Here is a 16,452-nt window from a genome sequence, read left to right on the forward strand (position 1 = left end):
TATCTTCTCCACATCGAATCCAGAACCTAATTTGGCAGCATGCTCGGCTTAAAACCACCAAGGTAAGAGTCTCCTTAGTTCTGAAGTACCTAGTCAGGACAGCTAGTTGAACCAGCACTGTGCCAGATGTTTCCAGATGGAAATTTGTGATGGATTTATGGAGAATGATGCAGCAACCACAGCCGTAAGCCTGTATGCTCCAGTGTTACTCAATCAGATGAGGCTGCGGCTCCACAACTGGTAAAGCTGATCTCAGCCGGCCCCAATGTGACCTCACTCCACAACCCATGGGATTTCTCTCCACGCCAGCCCCAGAGCCTGCTGGACCCCATGATAAGCCAGTTCACATTCCTTGCCTGCCAAAAGTGTTTTCTCTTTTTCATTTCCCAGATAATTCCTCGGTTATGCTGATCACCCTATTTTGTTTTCACCTTAAAGTTGCATTTACCAGGAACAGCCAGTAGAGAGGAGTCGCCCATGACCACTGGTTAAATATTAATTGACTGGAGGTCAGAATATCTTCAGTTTTTTCCCTTTTTTTCAAAAGTATACCTCATCCATCAACATTTATCAACTTCTCCCTTTTCTTTTGTCCTGTATGCACTACCCTTATCTTTCCCTGTTGCACACTGAACATGATAGCATACATGAGCACAGCCCATTTTCGGCCAACTCAACCAGTTTTCTCTATCCTTACTGAGAGCTCACATCAGGCCTACTGCTGCAGTAAAGCGAGTTAGATATTGAGGCACTGATGTCGTTTCACTGCACAGGAAAACTACTTCATTTTAATTCAGATTTTGAATACTTGATGCAATTAAAACTTTAACCTGCACCTTTGTACATGGCTTTCTTCTGCAAGCTGAGGTGGTACAAAGTTCGACACAACACCCCCATTTTCTTTGCACGGGTAAGAGGTATGACATGAAAAATAAATCTACTCTTCCCCCACCTGTCCCATTGCCTGGCATTAAAAGCTAGGCTGAGTCTTCATATTCTTCATGCAAGTAGAGATGCAAACACTGACAACAACAGCAACTGGATTTAGATACTAATAAAGGCATTTGGTGTTTAAAGAACAGGAAGTCTAAAACATCACTGCAGCTCAGTCATCAGTTGATGTGCATCATTGATCATTGGACAAGATAAATAATTCATGTACTCCAGTGATAGTCCACAAAACCATGCAGTGGTACCCAACTTTTGGATCCACCTCTATTTTCACCTGTTGGATGTTACCACAGGCATGCAAGTTTAAGAGACCCTCTGGAGAAACATATTTCAAGCAAGTACCTGTCTAGAATCCATCAAATTAGCCATTTGGACCCTTGAAATGATTACTAATTGAGACCAATTTAATACGTGAACCAGAGTCTGCTTTTTGTCTCCTGTTGTCTTTATTAGGAAATGAAGCAAGCAAATCCCAAATGCCTGCAGTGATATTTTCTTACAGGACAGTGCACTTGTCACCAGGCTTTTTGCCTTACTGGTAAGGTGCTAAAGACAATATGGACAAAACCCCCATGGGTTTGCACTTTTTGTAACTTCTGTGCTGCCAAGTAAGAGGCCAAATCTCCCACAGAATATGAAGCCATAGCCAAATCCTCCTCCTCCTCTCCAATGTAAGATCCTGCAGCACTTCATGTGCTAGGTTGGCCAAAGAGAATCCATGCTAGCACCTCGCGTCTCTGGACCACCCTGTGTTAGCAAAAAGCAGAGGTGCAGTCAATTCCATTTTAAAGCTCCATTGGGCTCTTAACTCCAAAGACAACAGAGCTGTGTGAAGTTCACATTAATTTCTGATCAAACAGCAATTTCGTTTCTGCCACCCATAAATCCAAGCACATGTCAGAGCTTGGGAATGATTTGGGTTAAAAAAAACCCCAAACAAAACACAACTATGCAAACAGAAAAGAAATTAAACCTCTCATCTCAGTGACTAATATATGTTCCTTACTGCCTTCTCTACCACAGAATGCTATAAATCAGATGGATAACTAAGGAAATGAAGAACAGTGGAGAATTTCAAACTATTGCAATGAAAATAACCCAGCCACCACCCAAACTGACTCCAAATTTAAGTTAATATTTAAACTGGTGATAAGACCCCCTCAATGGGAGGCAGTGAAAAGCAGAAGTATTCTAGTCTAATACATTCTGTTTGTACAAATGCATAAATGCAAACACGTACTTCCAATCATCTGCCTTTTCCTACTTTCATATCACAGAAAAACAAGATTCAATCTCACAGGAGGTAAAACAGCACGCGTTACTTCACAACTTCCACCTCCAGTATCTCCTTCACTTCCTATTACAGACAAAAATTCTGTTTACTCAGATGAAGACCTAAGGATGAAAAGGAGAAATCAAGCTTTCCCTTTAGTTTCAGGCTTCGTTTAGATAACAGAAATCTTCCAAGACTGCTATTACAAAGAATGAGGATTGATAAGACCCTGACCAACCTTTCACCCATCCTGCTCCTCAGACAGCTGAACATCCCCAACCCATTCCTTGCAAACAGAGATCAGTCAGCACCAAGAGTATCAGCAGTGCCTTTCCAGCAGTTTTATTCGTCGTTGGTATCATGTTGAAAGGAATGTTTTAAAACATAAGCAAATTTATTTAAAATTTGTGAAACATATTGCTAGGATAATGTGTACTGTGGCACCCTGCTTCTTGGAGCACATCACACCAACTTCTTGGTCTCACCATGAAGTAAAATCAAAGGGTTACTCACTGAAACAAGGCCCAGTGAAAATCATCAAGAAGCCTCTTGATCACTGCGATTTACAATGTCCTGATCCATAAGATGATCATACTTTCCAGGGAGCTCTTTGCAAATGTCCTATTTACACAGCCACAGCTGTGATTATCTGCAGTGCAGTGGACTCCAGGTCAGCTTCCAATTGCACAGAGTGGGCATAGAGAGGGTGCAATATGCCAAGGTACATTAGAGGCACGGTAAGTCACAGAAACACCCTATCCTTGAAGAATTGCTCACACACAGAGGAAAAAATCGACCACGATCAGGATGTAACAGTGAAAACCTAATAAGAAGAGATGATCACTTGTCTGAGATCCAGGTAATATTTGAAAAAGGGATTCAAGGGATTCTTCAGAAGAAAGGTCTTCCTCGGCACTCTGCTTCTGGTTTAATTTGAAACATGACTTCCCAGCCCTTGTAGTTGGCACATGAGTTTAGAAAGAGTTTGCAGAAACAATGAATTTTAAACATGGAAACTCAGAATCGATACATTTTATACCAAGGTCCGAGTGCTGAAGAGATGTGTCTTGCCACCAATCTCACTGCGAACAGTGAGATGAGGAGGAGGAGAACACACACCAAGAAATTTTGCATGGTGTCTCGCTGGAAACAAGTTTAGGAAAGCTTTAAGGTTGCCTTTATTAGCATTTTAATTTTAAAACTGCAGCTATATTCAGATAGGTTATAGCCTGAAGTTCCAGTGAGTGCCAACACCTTCCCAAGCACCAAAAGGTTTGGACAGCATATAGTGAAGGACATGATTCTCCAGCTGATGTCCAGACGTTTTGCTACACACCTCCCACTAACACATTAAAGGAAAGAGAATCACATAAATCCCTCACAAATTCAAAGGGCTTTTACTGGCATAATAGACTGGAGACAAGATATCTTAATAACATTTCCAAAGCAACAGAGATGAAGGTTCAAGACATTTCCTTTCCACTCTCCCTCTCCTACAAAACAACTTGGGAATTAGCAAAGCATTGGATTTTAAGCCGAATAGACATACCAGATGAATACAAAGATCCTCCCCAAACACGTGTTAATTTTCATGATCTTAGCTGTACCCCACACACTAGGAAGGTAGCATAAAAGTCTTGATCACTTCATAGATGCATAATTTCTTTCCCTTTCTCTCTTATTCAGTTCACCTCTGTCCCTCACTAGCTAAAGGGTCTCAGGCTATACAGGGATGTGCACCCTGGCAGCAACACAGTTTTGTAGGGCTGGTGATGAAACAGAAAAAAGATCTGATTGAGCTGAACATTTTTGGGCTGAGGCTGGGGAGAACAGAGTGTTGCAATCGTTTTCTAGACACGAGTTCCTCAGTTCTGCTCCCTGTGCTAGATAAGCATTTCTTCCCAGCACAGTGAGTGACTAGAAAAAATCTTACTAAGCACCAGTAACTTAGGGATGAGAATACTACAGTCTTCAACACACCTATGATCAAGTTGCCAGGAAAATGCTATTAAATTCCATGTTACAGATGGTGTACTGAGGTAAGGATCAACTGCAATGGACAGGAGCCAAACCTCAAGTGCTTCCACCTGAATTACTGCAGATCTGTACTTCCATTTTCTTACCATACACACTTAGAAAAACCCTATTATTTACAACTAAAATTAAGTAGCACACAATATTTTTATTTTTCAAGATCATAAAGACTTCTGAAAGACTTTCAGCTGAAGATCTCTGCACCATCTCCTCCTCCCAGACCCAGGACTGTTTGACCCTGTAGCTACCTCTCATGAGAGGTGACTGCAAACCCAGCTTGCCAGCAATGCCACCAAGACCTTGGTCACTTCGTACAACGAATGCAAGTAGAACACAAATGTTCATGAGAAGAGCTTGAAAAGAAAAGTTTCCAATGTGCTGTTTCAGCATGGTTTTCAATCACATCTACTACTCCTTTTGTATTCCAGTGACACCCTGTGGCAGTTATCTAGACTGCAGTCTTTCCAAGTCAAGATTCATGTTGACAAAGGACTACAGGGTAAAGAACAGCAAATCACAAAACAGAGAAAGAGCATAGCAGCACGGAGTTGCAGGACTGCTGCTGCACCTCATTACTTCAGAGGCATGAAATGCACAAGTTTCCCTTGCACAGCAGAGCCACTTACCAGCAACCTATCACAAGCCATCCACTTGACTCCTCAAGCCACAACTCAGCAGGCAGATTGAAATGCAGTACTCTACCCCCTGCTACACCTCTCCCTTGGGCACAGTACATCACTGCCAGGCTGACATAACACATTGGAAAGAATCTACTTTCGTCACCCGAGCCTCTCACGTCTTCTGCTGCAACATCAAACTGCACTTCAAAATCTAATATTTCTGTCTGTGCAAGTTACACAAGTGACTTCTGAGGCATATCCAAACTGTATCAATTAGAGGACTCTAGCCTGCCATCATCAACTCCCAGTTTTCACTGCATTAGAACAGACTCATCTACCATTTCAAGAGCACAATTTCTATATGCATCACCTACTGAAAGGAAAAGATAAAAACACACCATCCACAAGTGAATTCAAACAGCAGTCTAGTATTCTTACTGTTTGCCCTTAACCTCTATAAAATGCCTCTTGTAACAGCATATGCATTTACTTCTGCTCTTCATCTCTGCCACATGAAATACACATGAAAATTTCATACTCCTTACAGTATGACAAAACATACTCTATACAGAGGCTCAAATCAGCTCAAAGTGGATCTCTAATACAAGACTCAATCAGGACGGAGATACTGCACTGCATGACATTTTACATTCAATGAACCCATCAAGGCCAACCAGGGCATATCATGCATCTTCTCTGAAATTATATGCCAAAACTACAGCTAGTAAACATTTTGGAACATAGAGAACTTAGACATGTGCAACACAGGTGAAAGTACCCAGGGAGCTCTCCCATTCACACAAGAAGAAAACCTCCAACAAAAAAACTCCACACACCCCCAAGACATCAGCCCACTAAAGGCACTCACACCACTGCAGCACAATCCTCAGAAGTTCTCAAGTGTCTTAAGATGGCTGGAGGATAGTACCCACCATAATAAAGTTAGATAGATAGATAGATAGATACATAGATAGATAGGTAGATAGACAGACAGATACTGCTACAGAGTATGCCAAGGATGACCACAGTTTTATGAAGGCTGAGTAGCATCTCAGCAGCTCATGCCAAAGGCTGTCTGGAGCCCCTTAGCACAATATGCAAGACCAAGGAATAACTAAGAGGGAGGTGGATAAATAAAAGGAGGAGAACCAGAGTGAGGGCAGTAGTGCACATGCTAGTCTCCAATCCCTTCTTCTGAGCTACAAATCTTTCTAGCTTGTGGTTATTTAATACAGAGTATACAAACGGACAGGTAAGCATGAAACCTCTAACGCTGTTCCCTCCCAGCTTCTTGTGCCCCTCCTCACCGGCAGAGCATGAGACTTGACCAGAATAAATGCTACTAAGCAACAACTAAAACATCAGGGTGTTATCAGCATTAAGAAAAAACACAGCAGTCTACCAGTTACTAGGAAGAAAATGAACTGTATCCCAGCCAAAACCAGGACACAGTCTTACTGATTTCTAGTGGCAGATCTGTCCTGGAGGTAACAGCAAAGTGACCTTTGGCATGTCTAGCTCATTTTTTTCTTACAGAATCATAGAATCATAGGTTGGAAGGGACCTAGAAAGATTCATCAGCGACACTCCAGCAGAGCACATTAGCTTCTATACATTATCAGTCACATGCATCTGATTTTCAATTTCCTCTTGACATAAAGAAATCACACCATCTCTAAACATTTCTAATTATACTATATGTTTTTGATGTTAGAAATAATTACTTTTATTTCACCTTAACCAATTAATAATGATTTCAAGGTATACTGGTGAACATGCAGGTACTCTTCCTCAAAGTCTGTGGCAAATCTATAAGCCAGGACACGGTTAACTCCTCACCACATGGTATTTTCCCTCAGCACATCTTCTAATGTATCCAAAGGGTGGCTGCACCACAACAGCCACCCAGGCCAGCTGGAGAGCTCTCTCACAGAAGCTCTGTGGAGGTAAAGGAAGGACAATCCAAAGGTGACTTGAGGTGACCAGCAAAATTTATTCACATGGAGCAAGATGGTGGGGAGGAGCCATACATGCTTGTGGAGTTCCAGACAGGAGCCACAGCTATTTGGAGCTCAAGGGTACCCACCCCAGAAAGAGGAGGCCAGGCTAACTGTGTAAGCAGATATGCTCACACTCATTCCGTTTATCTGCCAATACACAGACATTACTACACAGTGTGGAACAGCTTGCAAAAGGACAGGGGGGAAAAAGGCAGACAACTGAGTATTATCCAGAGTCCTCAGTACTCTTCCAACCGGTGCCGAGCCTATTGTCTGGATAATACCTAACCACAGACTCAAATCCTCTCACACATAAAAATTGAATTAGTCCAGGTCTCCAAATAGTCACAAAGCCACTGAAGAATACATGGAAACAGGACATCACCATCATCTTCCTCTCCTCCAGCTACCTTTTGAAAGGAAAGTTCCTTTCCTCAAAACTGAGGCATCTTCTAGGTTGTGTTTTCAGGAGCTAGTTTCAAGTCATGAAGCCATAACAGAGAGACAGCTCTCTATAATACAGAAAACAGGTCCACAAGCCTAAATAAATAAAATAACTAATTAAAAAGGAAAAACAAACCAACACCAAAACAAACAAAAACAAAAAAAAACCAAATGAAAAAACAACAACAAAACAAACCCAACTAACAAATAAACAACCCACCAGCAGATGTGCATCCACATTATCATTCTTGGTATTTCTTTCTGCCCTAGCTTCCTTAGTGCTTGTAACAAGGTATATGAAAATGAGCAAGGGGTCCATCCAACAAACCTGGATGTTGCAAATTCTCTTGGAGCCCTATGCCCTCGGCAGTACTTTTAAGTGTGCAATAAACAGATCCCCCATGTAAGGTATAAGGGCAGAACTAGAAAGGATTGAAGTACTGAACTCTAAACCCCCATCCTTCCTCTACTTGCTAGGCCAGAAAGATAAATACACTAATATTTTTCAGACAAGTAGTTTTCATGCCTGAAAAAAGTGACCTCATAAAAAAAATTATAAAGGTATAAACAACCCTTTCAAGCTGCCTAACACAAGCTTATGTTTCCTGTGACTGAAGGACAACAGAATATCAGCACAGAATCAGTACAGCAGCACAAGTTTTACCACTGTTCTCTCTCACAGAAAACTTCTCAGCATCTCCTTTTGCTTCTCTGCTGAAGACATGCATCAGCTAGAATAAAAATATCACTACCAAGTTTTCACTTTAAACCATACTGAGAGACAAAAAAGACACTCCTTATGCTGGACCTACCTTTCAAGACTCTTTCAGCCATGTAGCTTCAGTTTCTTTCTTACATTACTGCTAGGTAAACTGTACCCTAGACTCTTCAGAGTAAAGGACTTGTTTTTTTAATTTGTGAAATACATTTATTGATAAATAAAGAAGCAATGTAAATATGGATAATGGGCAGCATGGTAAGGAAAGATATCACTGGGTTAGCCATAACCTATTCATTTACTTCTAATTCATGCCTTGACAGGTCTTAGCTTAATGTGTGCTTAACAATACACCTGTCAAAGCTTTTGTTCCTACTATCAAGCTTTTGTTTGCACCTTAGGTCTTGCTGACCTTAGCTCAGAATAGGAATTGTATCTGTACTTGGATGACTAGATCTTGAACAGTCTCTTCTGTATTAGTAACACACACCAATAAATCTTTTATATGTATCCACCTTTTTTGTTTACCGTAACACTTCACTGCTACAAGATAGACAGACCTCACCTTTCTTGAGGCTTGAGATGCTGATACCCTCTGGAAGAACACAGTGAGCATTCTGTTTTCACAGCACAAACTTAAAACCTAAACACCCTTTCAAAAGCTTTGGGAAGCTCTGTAACAGTGTTCAATTCCTTACCCCACCCATCTTATATGGATTACCAAGAAAAACTGCATGGAAAAAAATACTCATCATTCACTTTTTAACCCTGTCCACTCCTTCCTCACTTAACTGTAGTCTTTAATCATCCTTAAATTAACACTCTTGTTTCATGTTGGCCCATCTGTTGGTAAAGATGCTCTAACTGCACTGTGTTGGCAAGAGATGGGATCCACTTGGCAGTCCTCAATCCTCAAAGAGGATCTCCTGGTCATAAAAGCCAAATCTCCAGTCAGACATGACACTTAACAGATCCAGTAAGTTCTCAGCAGTCCTACATTGTAATATCTTATGAGCTTTCTGCAGTCACGACCACACAGAAAATTGCATTTTTAGTTTTTTTCCTAACACCTTCTTAAGATGGGCTGCTCTGTTCATAACCTACAAAAGTATCACAGTTTTGAAATTATTACTCAGAGTAGATGACTTTGATTTTATACACAGCTAGCGATGACTTCATGCTATGAACAGACTACAAGAACCAGGGATGAACAGACAGAGGTTTCATTTTCATGCAAATACCCTCAGGAACCCACACAAAGGAAAGAAACAGCACATAACGTTTGTTCTGTATCGCTTACAAAGAGGTCTCTACAGGGAACGCCTGCAACCAAGGAGAAGGTCGGAGAATTCCTCTGTTGCTCTCAGGAGTGTAGATTATACATTTTCCTTTCACTAAAAAGCAAGCAAAAACCATCCTCTTGTTTCATCAAACAGTCCAGTCCTCTTCTAACATTTGTACCAGATTTTTTTTTGCATACAAGGAAAAGAAATATGCATGTACGACCTTTCTGTACTCCAAACATACAGCAGCTTCAGGCACTTCACTCCCAGGTGTATTCCTTTCAAGTAGTTAAGAGTATGCTTTCTTCTCCTCTCAGTTCAAGTGCAACTGGAATTTGATGTTGGCAAATAGCAACGTAACAGTCATCCCCAGGGATCCTTCCTAACCCCACTGTTAGGGGAAACTCTCCCCTCTCTGTCCATGTGACTATAGCCCAGAGAAGGCATTCCCTACCATTATAAAAAGGACACGCTCCAATCCTTGACTCACTGTAGGACGGGCGACACAGCTACTTCAAGACAGTAGTACTTGCCCCAACCAGCCGTGTCCAACAGGTTCAAACACTGGAATAAGCAGAAGCTTAAATGCTGACCTCTCAAACGCTGCTTATTACGCATGCTCAGTAACCACAACATAACTTCAAAGAAGGCAAACACTACTCAGTAGGACCCTACAGAGTCATAGCTGTAACTGAAGTGCAGTATTTGCTGCAGAAGTCAAGGAAAACCTAGTATGAAAGATGTAACAGACATGACACTGGCATCTGCTCCCAAGTGAGAGTGTACAATGCTAAAGACCTCCAGCTTCATTGATCACAAGCTCAACTCAATATGGCTAAAAGACATTAATGCTTTTGTCTCTCAAGAACAGTCTCTTCATGACTACATGCTTCCCCTGTTCATTAACTATTTGGCTTCTTTTGAGACTTAAAAACAAAGTAAAATCCTTTGGCTTTGCTTAGCCAAGGAGAAAGTGAAAAGAATAATGAAGCCCACAAGGGCTCTAAATTCACCTCTTCAGCTGTCCAAGCTGGTAGATCAAAAAAACCCAAGTTTTTAGTATTAGCTCCGAGAAGATCTACAGTATCCTTCTTCATCCAACATCATATGTTAAGAACACACATAAAAAAACAATCCAAAACAGAAATCTTCTCAAACTGGCCTGTGGCAGATCTGGGGTCTCCCAAGAGCCAACTCACTCAATAACCCACACTGCTTTCGAGTAATAAGAAATATCTGAGGCTGAAAAAGCCTTATCTTTATGTGCATATCTTAATCACGTGATTAAGCATGCAATACTCCGAAGCAGTCACCAGATGTCACCACATCTCCAGAGCCTCAAGGAAATTCAGCAGGCCGATCGACAAAGAGAAAAGGTATGTATCATACCTACAAAGCTTCAGGTCCAAAGTAAGACTAGAAAAAGCATCTCGGTGACCAAGACAACTTCCCACCAAACAATGCATGCATGTTTAGGAGTTAAAGGACCTGCACTGGCCATCTATGCAGTGCCTTCCAATCTTTTTCTCAGCCATGTGGCTACTATCTCTGATTTCTTACTTCCCACCTCAAGCCCTGTATCCTTGCACCTTAAACACCCACACAGGAACACCGTCTCTGGAAGTAATCACGAACCCCAGTTCCCAGTACTTCCACAGCTTTTGTGCAACCCAGATTCACTCACCACATTTAAGGCTGGGGGGAACTGAAACTCTTCGTCATTGCGTTCTTAGGCATACACAAACAACTCCCTACCGGATGTTAATGCACCTTCTAATTTGGTCTTTCAAATTAAAACTTCCTTATTTCTTTTCTGGATTTGGGTTCCATCACGTACATTCTAAACTGCCACTGGCAAGATCCAGGTTCTGCCTTTTATACGAGGCAGGACTCCAGCAAAGCATGTTCTGCCCACCCGTAATGACCCAGCCTGCGGCTGACATAAACGCTGTGCCAGCACCAGTGACCTTAACAGTCCATTCTAAAATGGCAGTGAAGGTGTCAGGAATAAATCAGATACAGATTTTAATATCACTCTCTGTAAAGCTCAAAAAAAAAAAAACCCCAGCAGTATAACCAACACACACATTCTCTCCTTGGTCGAGAGGGACTGCAGTACCAGCCCCCAAAACATCCATGTTTGGTTTTCTCCAATCTTTCTGCCCCTTCTGCTGGAAACAGTGGTCAGTGCTGCACACATCTAGACCCCTATGAAGCAGTACATAATAAATATCTGCCCGAATGGGCTATCATAGCATCCATGTTCCAAGTTCTAGTCATGTTCCAAGGTCTGCATCCAGTAGACACAAGAAATAAAGAAAACCAACCAAAAAAGTAAAGAGTTTCTGTCCAAAAACTGATGTGATGTTACATCACCTCTAGAGATGCCTGCGGGGCAAAGTGGCTGCCCTATCTTCCCAGTGGCCATGTGTGAACCAGTGACACTGAGACCAGTAGTGCCTAAACCCTCTGCTGTATGAAGCCACATAATTTCTCCCAGTAGCAGGGATGGCTAAACATCCCAACTCCTTCCTCTCTGTCATCGCAGGCACAAGCAAGTCCTGCAGCCAAGGTATGCATGCACAGCAAGCCTCACATTTTCAAAAAGCATTGCCTCACCGAGTGTCCACTCACACAAGTTTGCTGATCCACACTGTTTCAATCGAGAGCAGCTCAGCAGCAGGCTGCTCCAGACAACTTCCTTCCTAAGGGGCTTTCAGATACTAAGCACACTGCACGGTCTCTGCAAAAAGAGGTAGCTAGAAGCCGGACTACAAAATGTACAGTTTTTGGTAAATGTAGGCGTGACAACTCCGATTTAAATCTTCACTTCCCTTTGAACAACATAGAAGGAACAAAGAATGCAGGAGAAGAAAGAGAAAAAGGCTGGGAGAAAACCAAAGCAAAAAGACATGGAGGAAATTTACAAAGTCCGCTGTTACAAAGGGATGTTGTCAACACAGGGCTCAAGGACCCACACTAGCTTCAGCCCACCCACCCCACAAAACAAGAACAAAATCTACTCTGTGTTAGAAACTCCCACAAGATATCTTGGTTTCAAGCAACTGCACCCATACACAGGTAGCTATGACTCCGAAAGAGTAACTCACAGATGTTGTTAAAACCCCAGAGCCAAACTGGAGACTGCAGTCCATTATATATCAGAACATAACACAGCAACTCTCGTCAACCAGTGATACAGGGCAAGCTGGCATGCTTGGAGCTGTAGTATCTTCACAGTAGATGGGCCCACTGCAGTGAGCATTACTAGCACATCTCTAAACCAGTTCCCACACTATTTAGAAGGCTGGGAATAATTAAAGTAAGGTTTGAAACAAGACAAGTAGGGAAAAATATACATGGACGCATGAACATCAGCAGGAACCTTAGGATACACAAAGCACACACTCCACTAGGTACAAAACGAAAAAATAAGGCCTTTAAAAACAGTGGAAAAACAATAGCTTACCTTTCAAAAGGGGCTGGAAAGTTGGAATTTCCTGCAGTTTTATGACATCAGGATCATTGCTGACATTCCGGGAGGACTGTGTCCCTGGGGCTACCACCACAATGTCATCCATTTTTGCTCGCTGCTTGGCTGGTGATGGAGATGCTGGAAGGATATGGGAGGCAAAGGGAACAATCAAATCAAGAAGGAGATTCCATCAGAACTCAACCCTAGGCGGCTGTCACTGTATTTAACACAGCTCAGGTACATTTTCTATAGCATAAGCACATTACTGAGACCACCGAAGGGCCACAAGCTCCCTTTAAGAACACATGATGTTCAGCACAGGTCTGCCAAGACCCGTGAGGAGCAGGTCATGCCACACCTGCCCCACTCACACCCTCCCTGTTCCTCTCCGCCGAGCTCTGCACGCCGCTCCCCGGCACAGGGCCCTCACCCCGCCGCCTCTGCCTCCCCCGACCCAGGCGGGGCCGCCCGAGGAAGGCCCGGCGATCTCCCTCCCTCCCTGCCGCCCGGAGGAAGGGCCGGGCCGCCGCCAGCTGCAGCCCCGCAAGGGAAAGCAGAGCCGTTCCGTTCTCCCCAGCAACCGCCGCCCGCCGCCAGGCTCCTGCAGCGAACCCGAGCTCCGCACCGCCGCGCCGCCGGCACACAGCGGGAACCCCGCTCGCCTCGCCCCGCCCCGAGCCGCCACCTGAGGTGCTGGGCTCGCCCGCGCGGCTCTCGGCCTCGGCGCTGTGCTCCGCTCCCATTGCCGAGCCGCCGCCGCCGCCTCCCCGCCCTCCTGCAGCGCGGGGGGCAGCGGCGCTCCCCCGGCCGCCACCGCCGCTCCCCCGGCCGCCACCGCCGCCCGCCCACGGGGCTTCCGGCTGCGCCGGCCGGCGGCTGCGCCCGGGTCACAGGCAGGCTCCGCCCGGCGCGGCGGGCAGGCGGGGCTCTGCTAAGAGGCGGAGGCCGCGGCGGAGGGGAAGTGGCGGGGGTGGCGGCTGTGAGGCTCGGGGCCTCTTGTCACTGCCTCACTGGGCCGGAGGGGGACCCGGGCCTGGGCTCGGGCCTCCTGCGAGCTGCCCAGCCGGAGCCGCGGGGAGCGAACACGACTCGGGGCACAACATTGCTATTACTTTTAATTACGGGTATCAAAGGTCTGGAGCGCCTCTCCTATGAGGAAAGGCTGAGAGAGTTGGGGCTGTTCAGCCTGCGGAGGAGAAAGCTCCGGGGAGACCTCAGAGCAGCCTTTCAGTTCTTAAAAGGTGCCTGGAAGAAAGAAGGGAGATACTTTCTAGCATGGCCTGCTGCAATAGGACAAAGGGTGATGCTTTAAAAGAAGGGAGATTCAGGCTGGATGTGAGGAACAGATCCTTTACAATGAGGGTGGTAAAACACTGGCACAGGTTGCTCAGAGAGGGTGGATGGTGCATCCCTGGAGACATTCAAGGATGATGGTTCTGAGCAACCTGATCTAGTTGAAGATGCTCATTGCAGGGGGTTGGGCTAGATAAGCTTTGATGGTCCTGTCCAACCCTCTGATTCTGTATTAATTTTCCTGTCCTAAGTCAAACCCTTCAAACCCCAGCATGCTGGGTCTTTATCTCATACTGCCTGATAAATGATCCTAAAGGTCTTTTCCAACCTGAACGATTCTGTGACTCTGTAAAGCAACCCCTGGCAGGTGGGCCATGCGGTTCTCCCATGGGTTGCTTGGTGGGCTTACAGACATCACTCCCCCCCCCAGAACTGCAGCCCTTTGCCTGCAGCAGGGCACCAGCAGAGTCACATGCAGGAAAAGGCCATTTCAACTGCCTTTATCCTTGTGCCGGGAAGCAGATAAAGGAAACATATGCTGAGATTTCAGACTTACTGTTTTCATATCTGACACATTGGAAAAGAAGCCACACAAATGTCTGTGACAGAAGAATTGCCTATAAGTCATTACACCATCATACAATCACAGACTGGTTTGGGTTGGAAGAGACCTTAAAGATCACCTAGTCCAGGTTCCTCCAAGCCCTGTTCAATGTGGCCTTGAACACTGCCAGGGATGGGGCATCCATGAGAATGGAATACTGAATAAAACACAGAACAGTGCTTGTGTGTGCTAGCTGCTGACCGAATTTGTTCCCTGCTCATGCATGATGCCCAGCATCATCAAAAGCTCTGCACCGAACTCAGCATCATTTCTCTTGGCTGCCTTTTCTAATTGCCACCACACTTGTATTAAACGCAAAAATAATGCTACTATTTCATGGGAACTGTGCCTCACAACTGTTACCAAGGTCAAGGCTGCAAGAAAGCAATCGCAGTCCAACACCACCTTTTGCTAGCTGTAGACAGTACTCTGCTTTTGTAACCTAATAGTAATAGACCTTTCTTTCAACTACCTGAATAACTGCTCAATTCCTGCCAAAATAACAAGTAAATAGTATGAAAACAGTATAATTTTTGGGGGGAAGAACCAACTATTGTTGGCACAAGTCAGTTTACAAACTCGAGTTCCTAATCTGCGACATGCGCACACATAATTAAAGTTACACCCATGAGCAGTCTCAGTGGCTTGTACAGGACTGGCAGTGTTTAAACATAAATGCAGCTTTTACAGCTAAAGTGCATGACATCTGTAGGACTACAGCCTAACCAGTGCCTGCCATAAGGTCATTTGACATTATCTATCTCAGACAAATGTTTAAATTAGCTGCTTTGCATCACCAAGTTTACCTTCAATTCACATCCCTTCTGCTCCTGTGTAAGGGACAACTCACTCCTCTCTGAAGTGTTTCCATATATTATTTTGGAAGTGTGAATTTGCTGTACATCACCACCCCAAGGAGTTTTAATTTATCTATTAACCAACGTGTGTCTACCACATGGAATTTTACCACATGGAAACCATTTTTAAAATAAAGGTATGTATTAGTGTGTTAAATGCGTAAATTAATTCTTTATTTTATTTCTGATGTGGATATAATGCAAGTCCTCTGTGGCATCCTGTATCAAGTGCCTAACTGAATGTACCTGTAACAGTGCACAGCTATATCTACACTAGAATATATACATCTGATGTTTTACCTATATTACCATAACGTAAGTAACTTAAGGACTTTGGCAAATATTTTATACCGTTTCTTATCTCTTTATTTTTTCCTTTATGACTTACTTAGTATATTCAATATACTCAGTACTCAAACTACACAATCATGTCATCCCATGCTCTCTCTTTTTCCCTGTAATCATATTATATATCACATCAGCCCTTCTCATATTCCCATAATCATTTACGCCTGTCTCACACAGTAGTCTCTGCACAGGTCTTCACATTCATTATCCTTCTGGTACCGTGACACCCCTAACCCTTAACACTATCCCAGCAGTCCCAGTGAAGAACCTTTTAGTTACAACCACTCCAGCCAGACATTTAGCCTTTTTTTCTTTTCAGCTTCTTTAAGCTTGGCTTCTTCCACCACCACTATGTAAGCAAAGGCAGGTGGCAGCTGCGACTCTGCCCAATACATAGCACAGACAGTATTTGTGCTTGCTGTTGGTGTTCAGTCCCATAGGTCATTCACTGTGTGACACAGCTCATAGGTGACACTTAAAATGTTCACATTCTCTTAGAGCATTTTCAACAGCAAAAAAAAAATTGTACCAGCTTATGAAAAAAGGGAAACC

General features: G+C 43.8%; 1 protein-coding gene across 2 annotated transcripts in view; it reads right to left on the reverse strand.

The window, feature by feature from the left end:
* BORCS5 (BLOC-1 related complex subunit 5) overlaps positions 1-16,452 on the reverse strand; it is an 89,188-nt gene that overhangs the window by 51,581 nt on the left and 21,155 nt on the right. Inside the window, exons 1-2 of one of the 2 annotated variants that reach the window (XM_065672571.1) lie at positions 13,484-13,618; positions 12,793-12,936 (exon numbers count right to left, since the gene is read on the reverse strand). In XM_065672571.1, coding sequence (XP_065528643.1) covers positions 12,793-12,936; positions 13,484-13,541 — 202 coding nt within the window. In that variant the 5' untranslated portion in view covers positions 13,542-13,618. Of the gene's footprint in view, positions 1-12,792; positions 12,937-13,483; positions 13,619-16,452 lie in introns of those variants that run through there. The other variant, XM_065672580.1, reaches the window with a different exon arrangement.

This window comes from Lathamus discolor, chromosome 1, assembly GCF_037157495.1.
Source record: "Lathamus discolor isolate bLatDis1 chromosome 1, bLatDis1.hap1, whole genome shotgun sequence".
In the NCBI taxonomy this organism is placed as follows: Eukaryota; Metazoa; Chordata; class Aves; order Psittaciformes; family Psittacidae; genus Lathamus; species Lathamus discolor.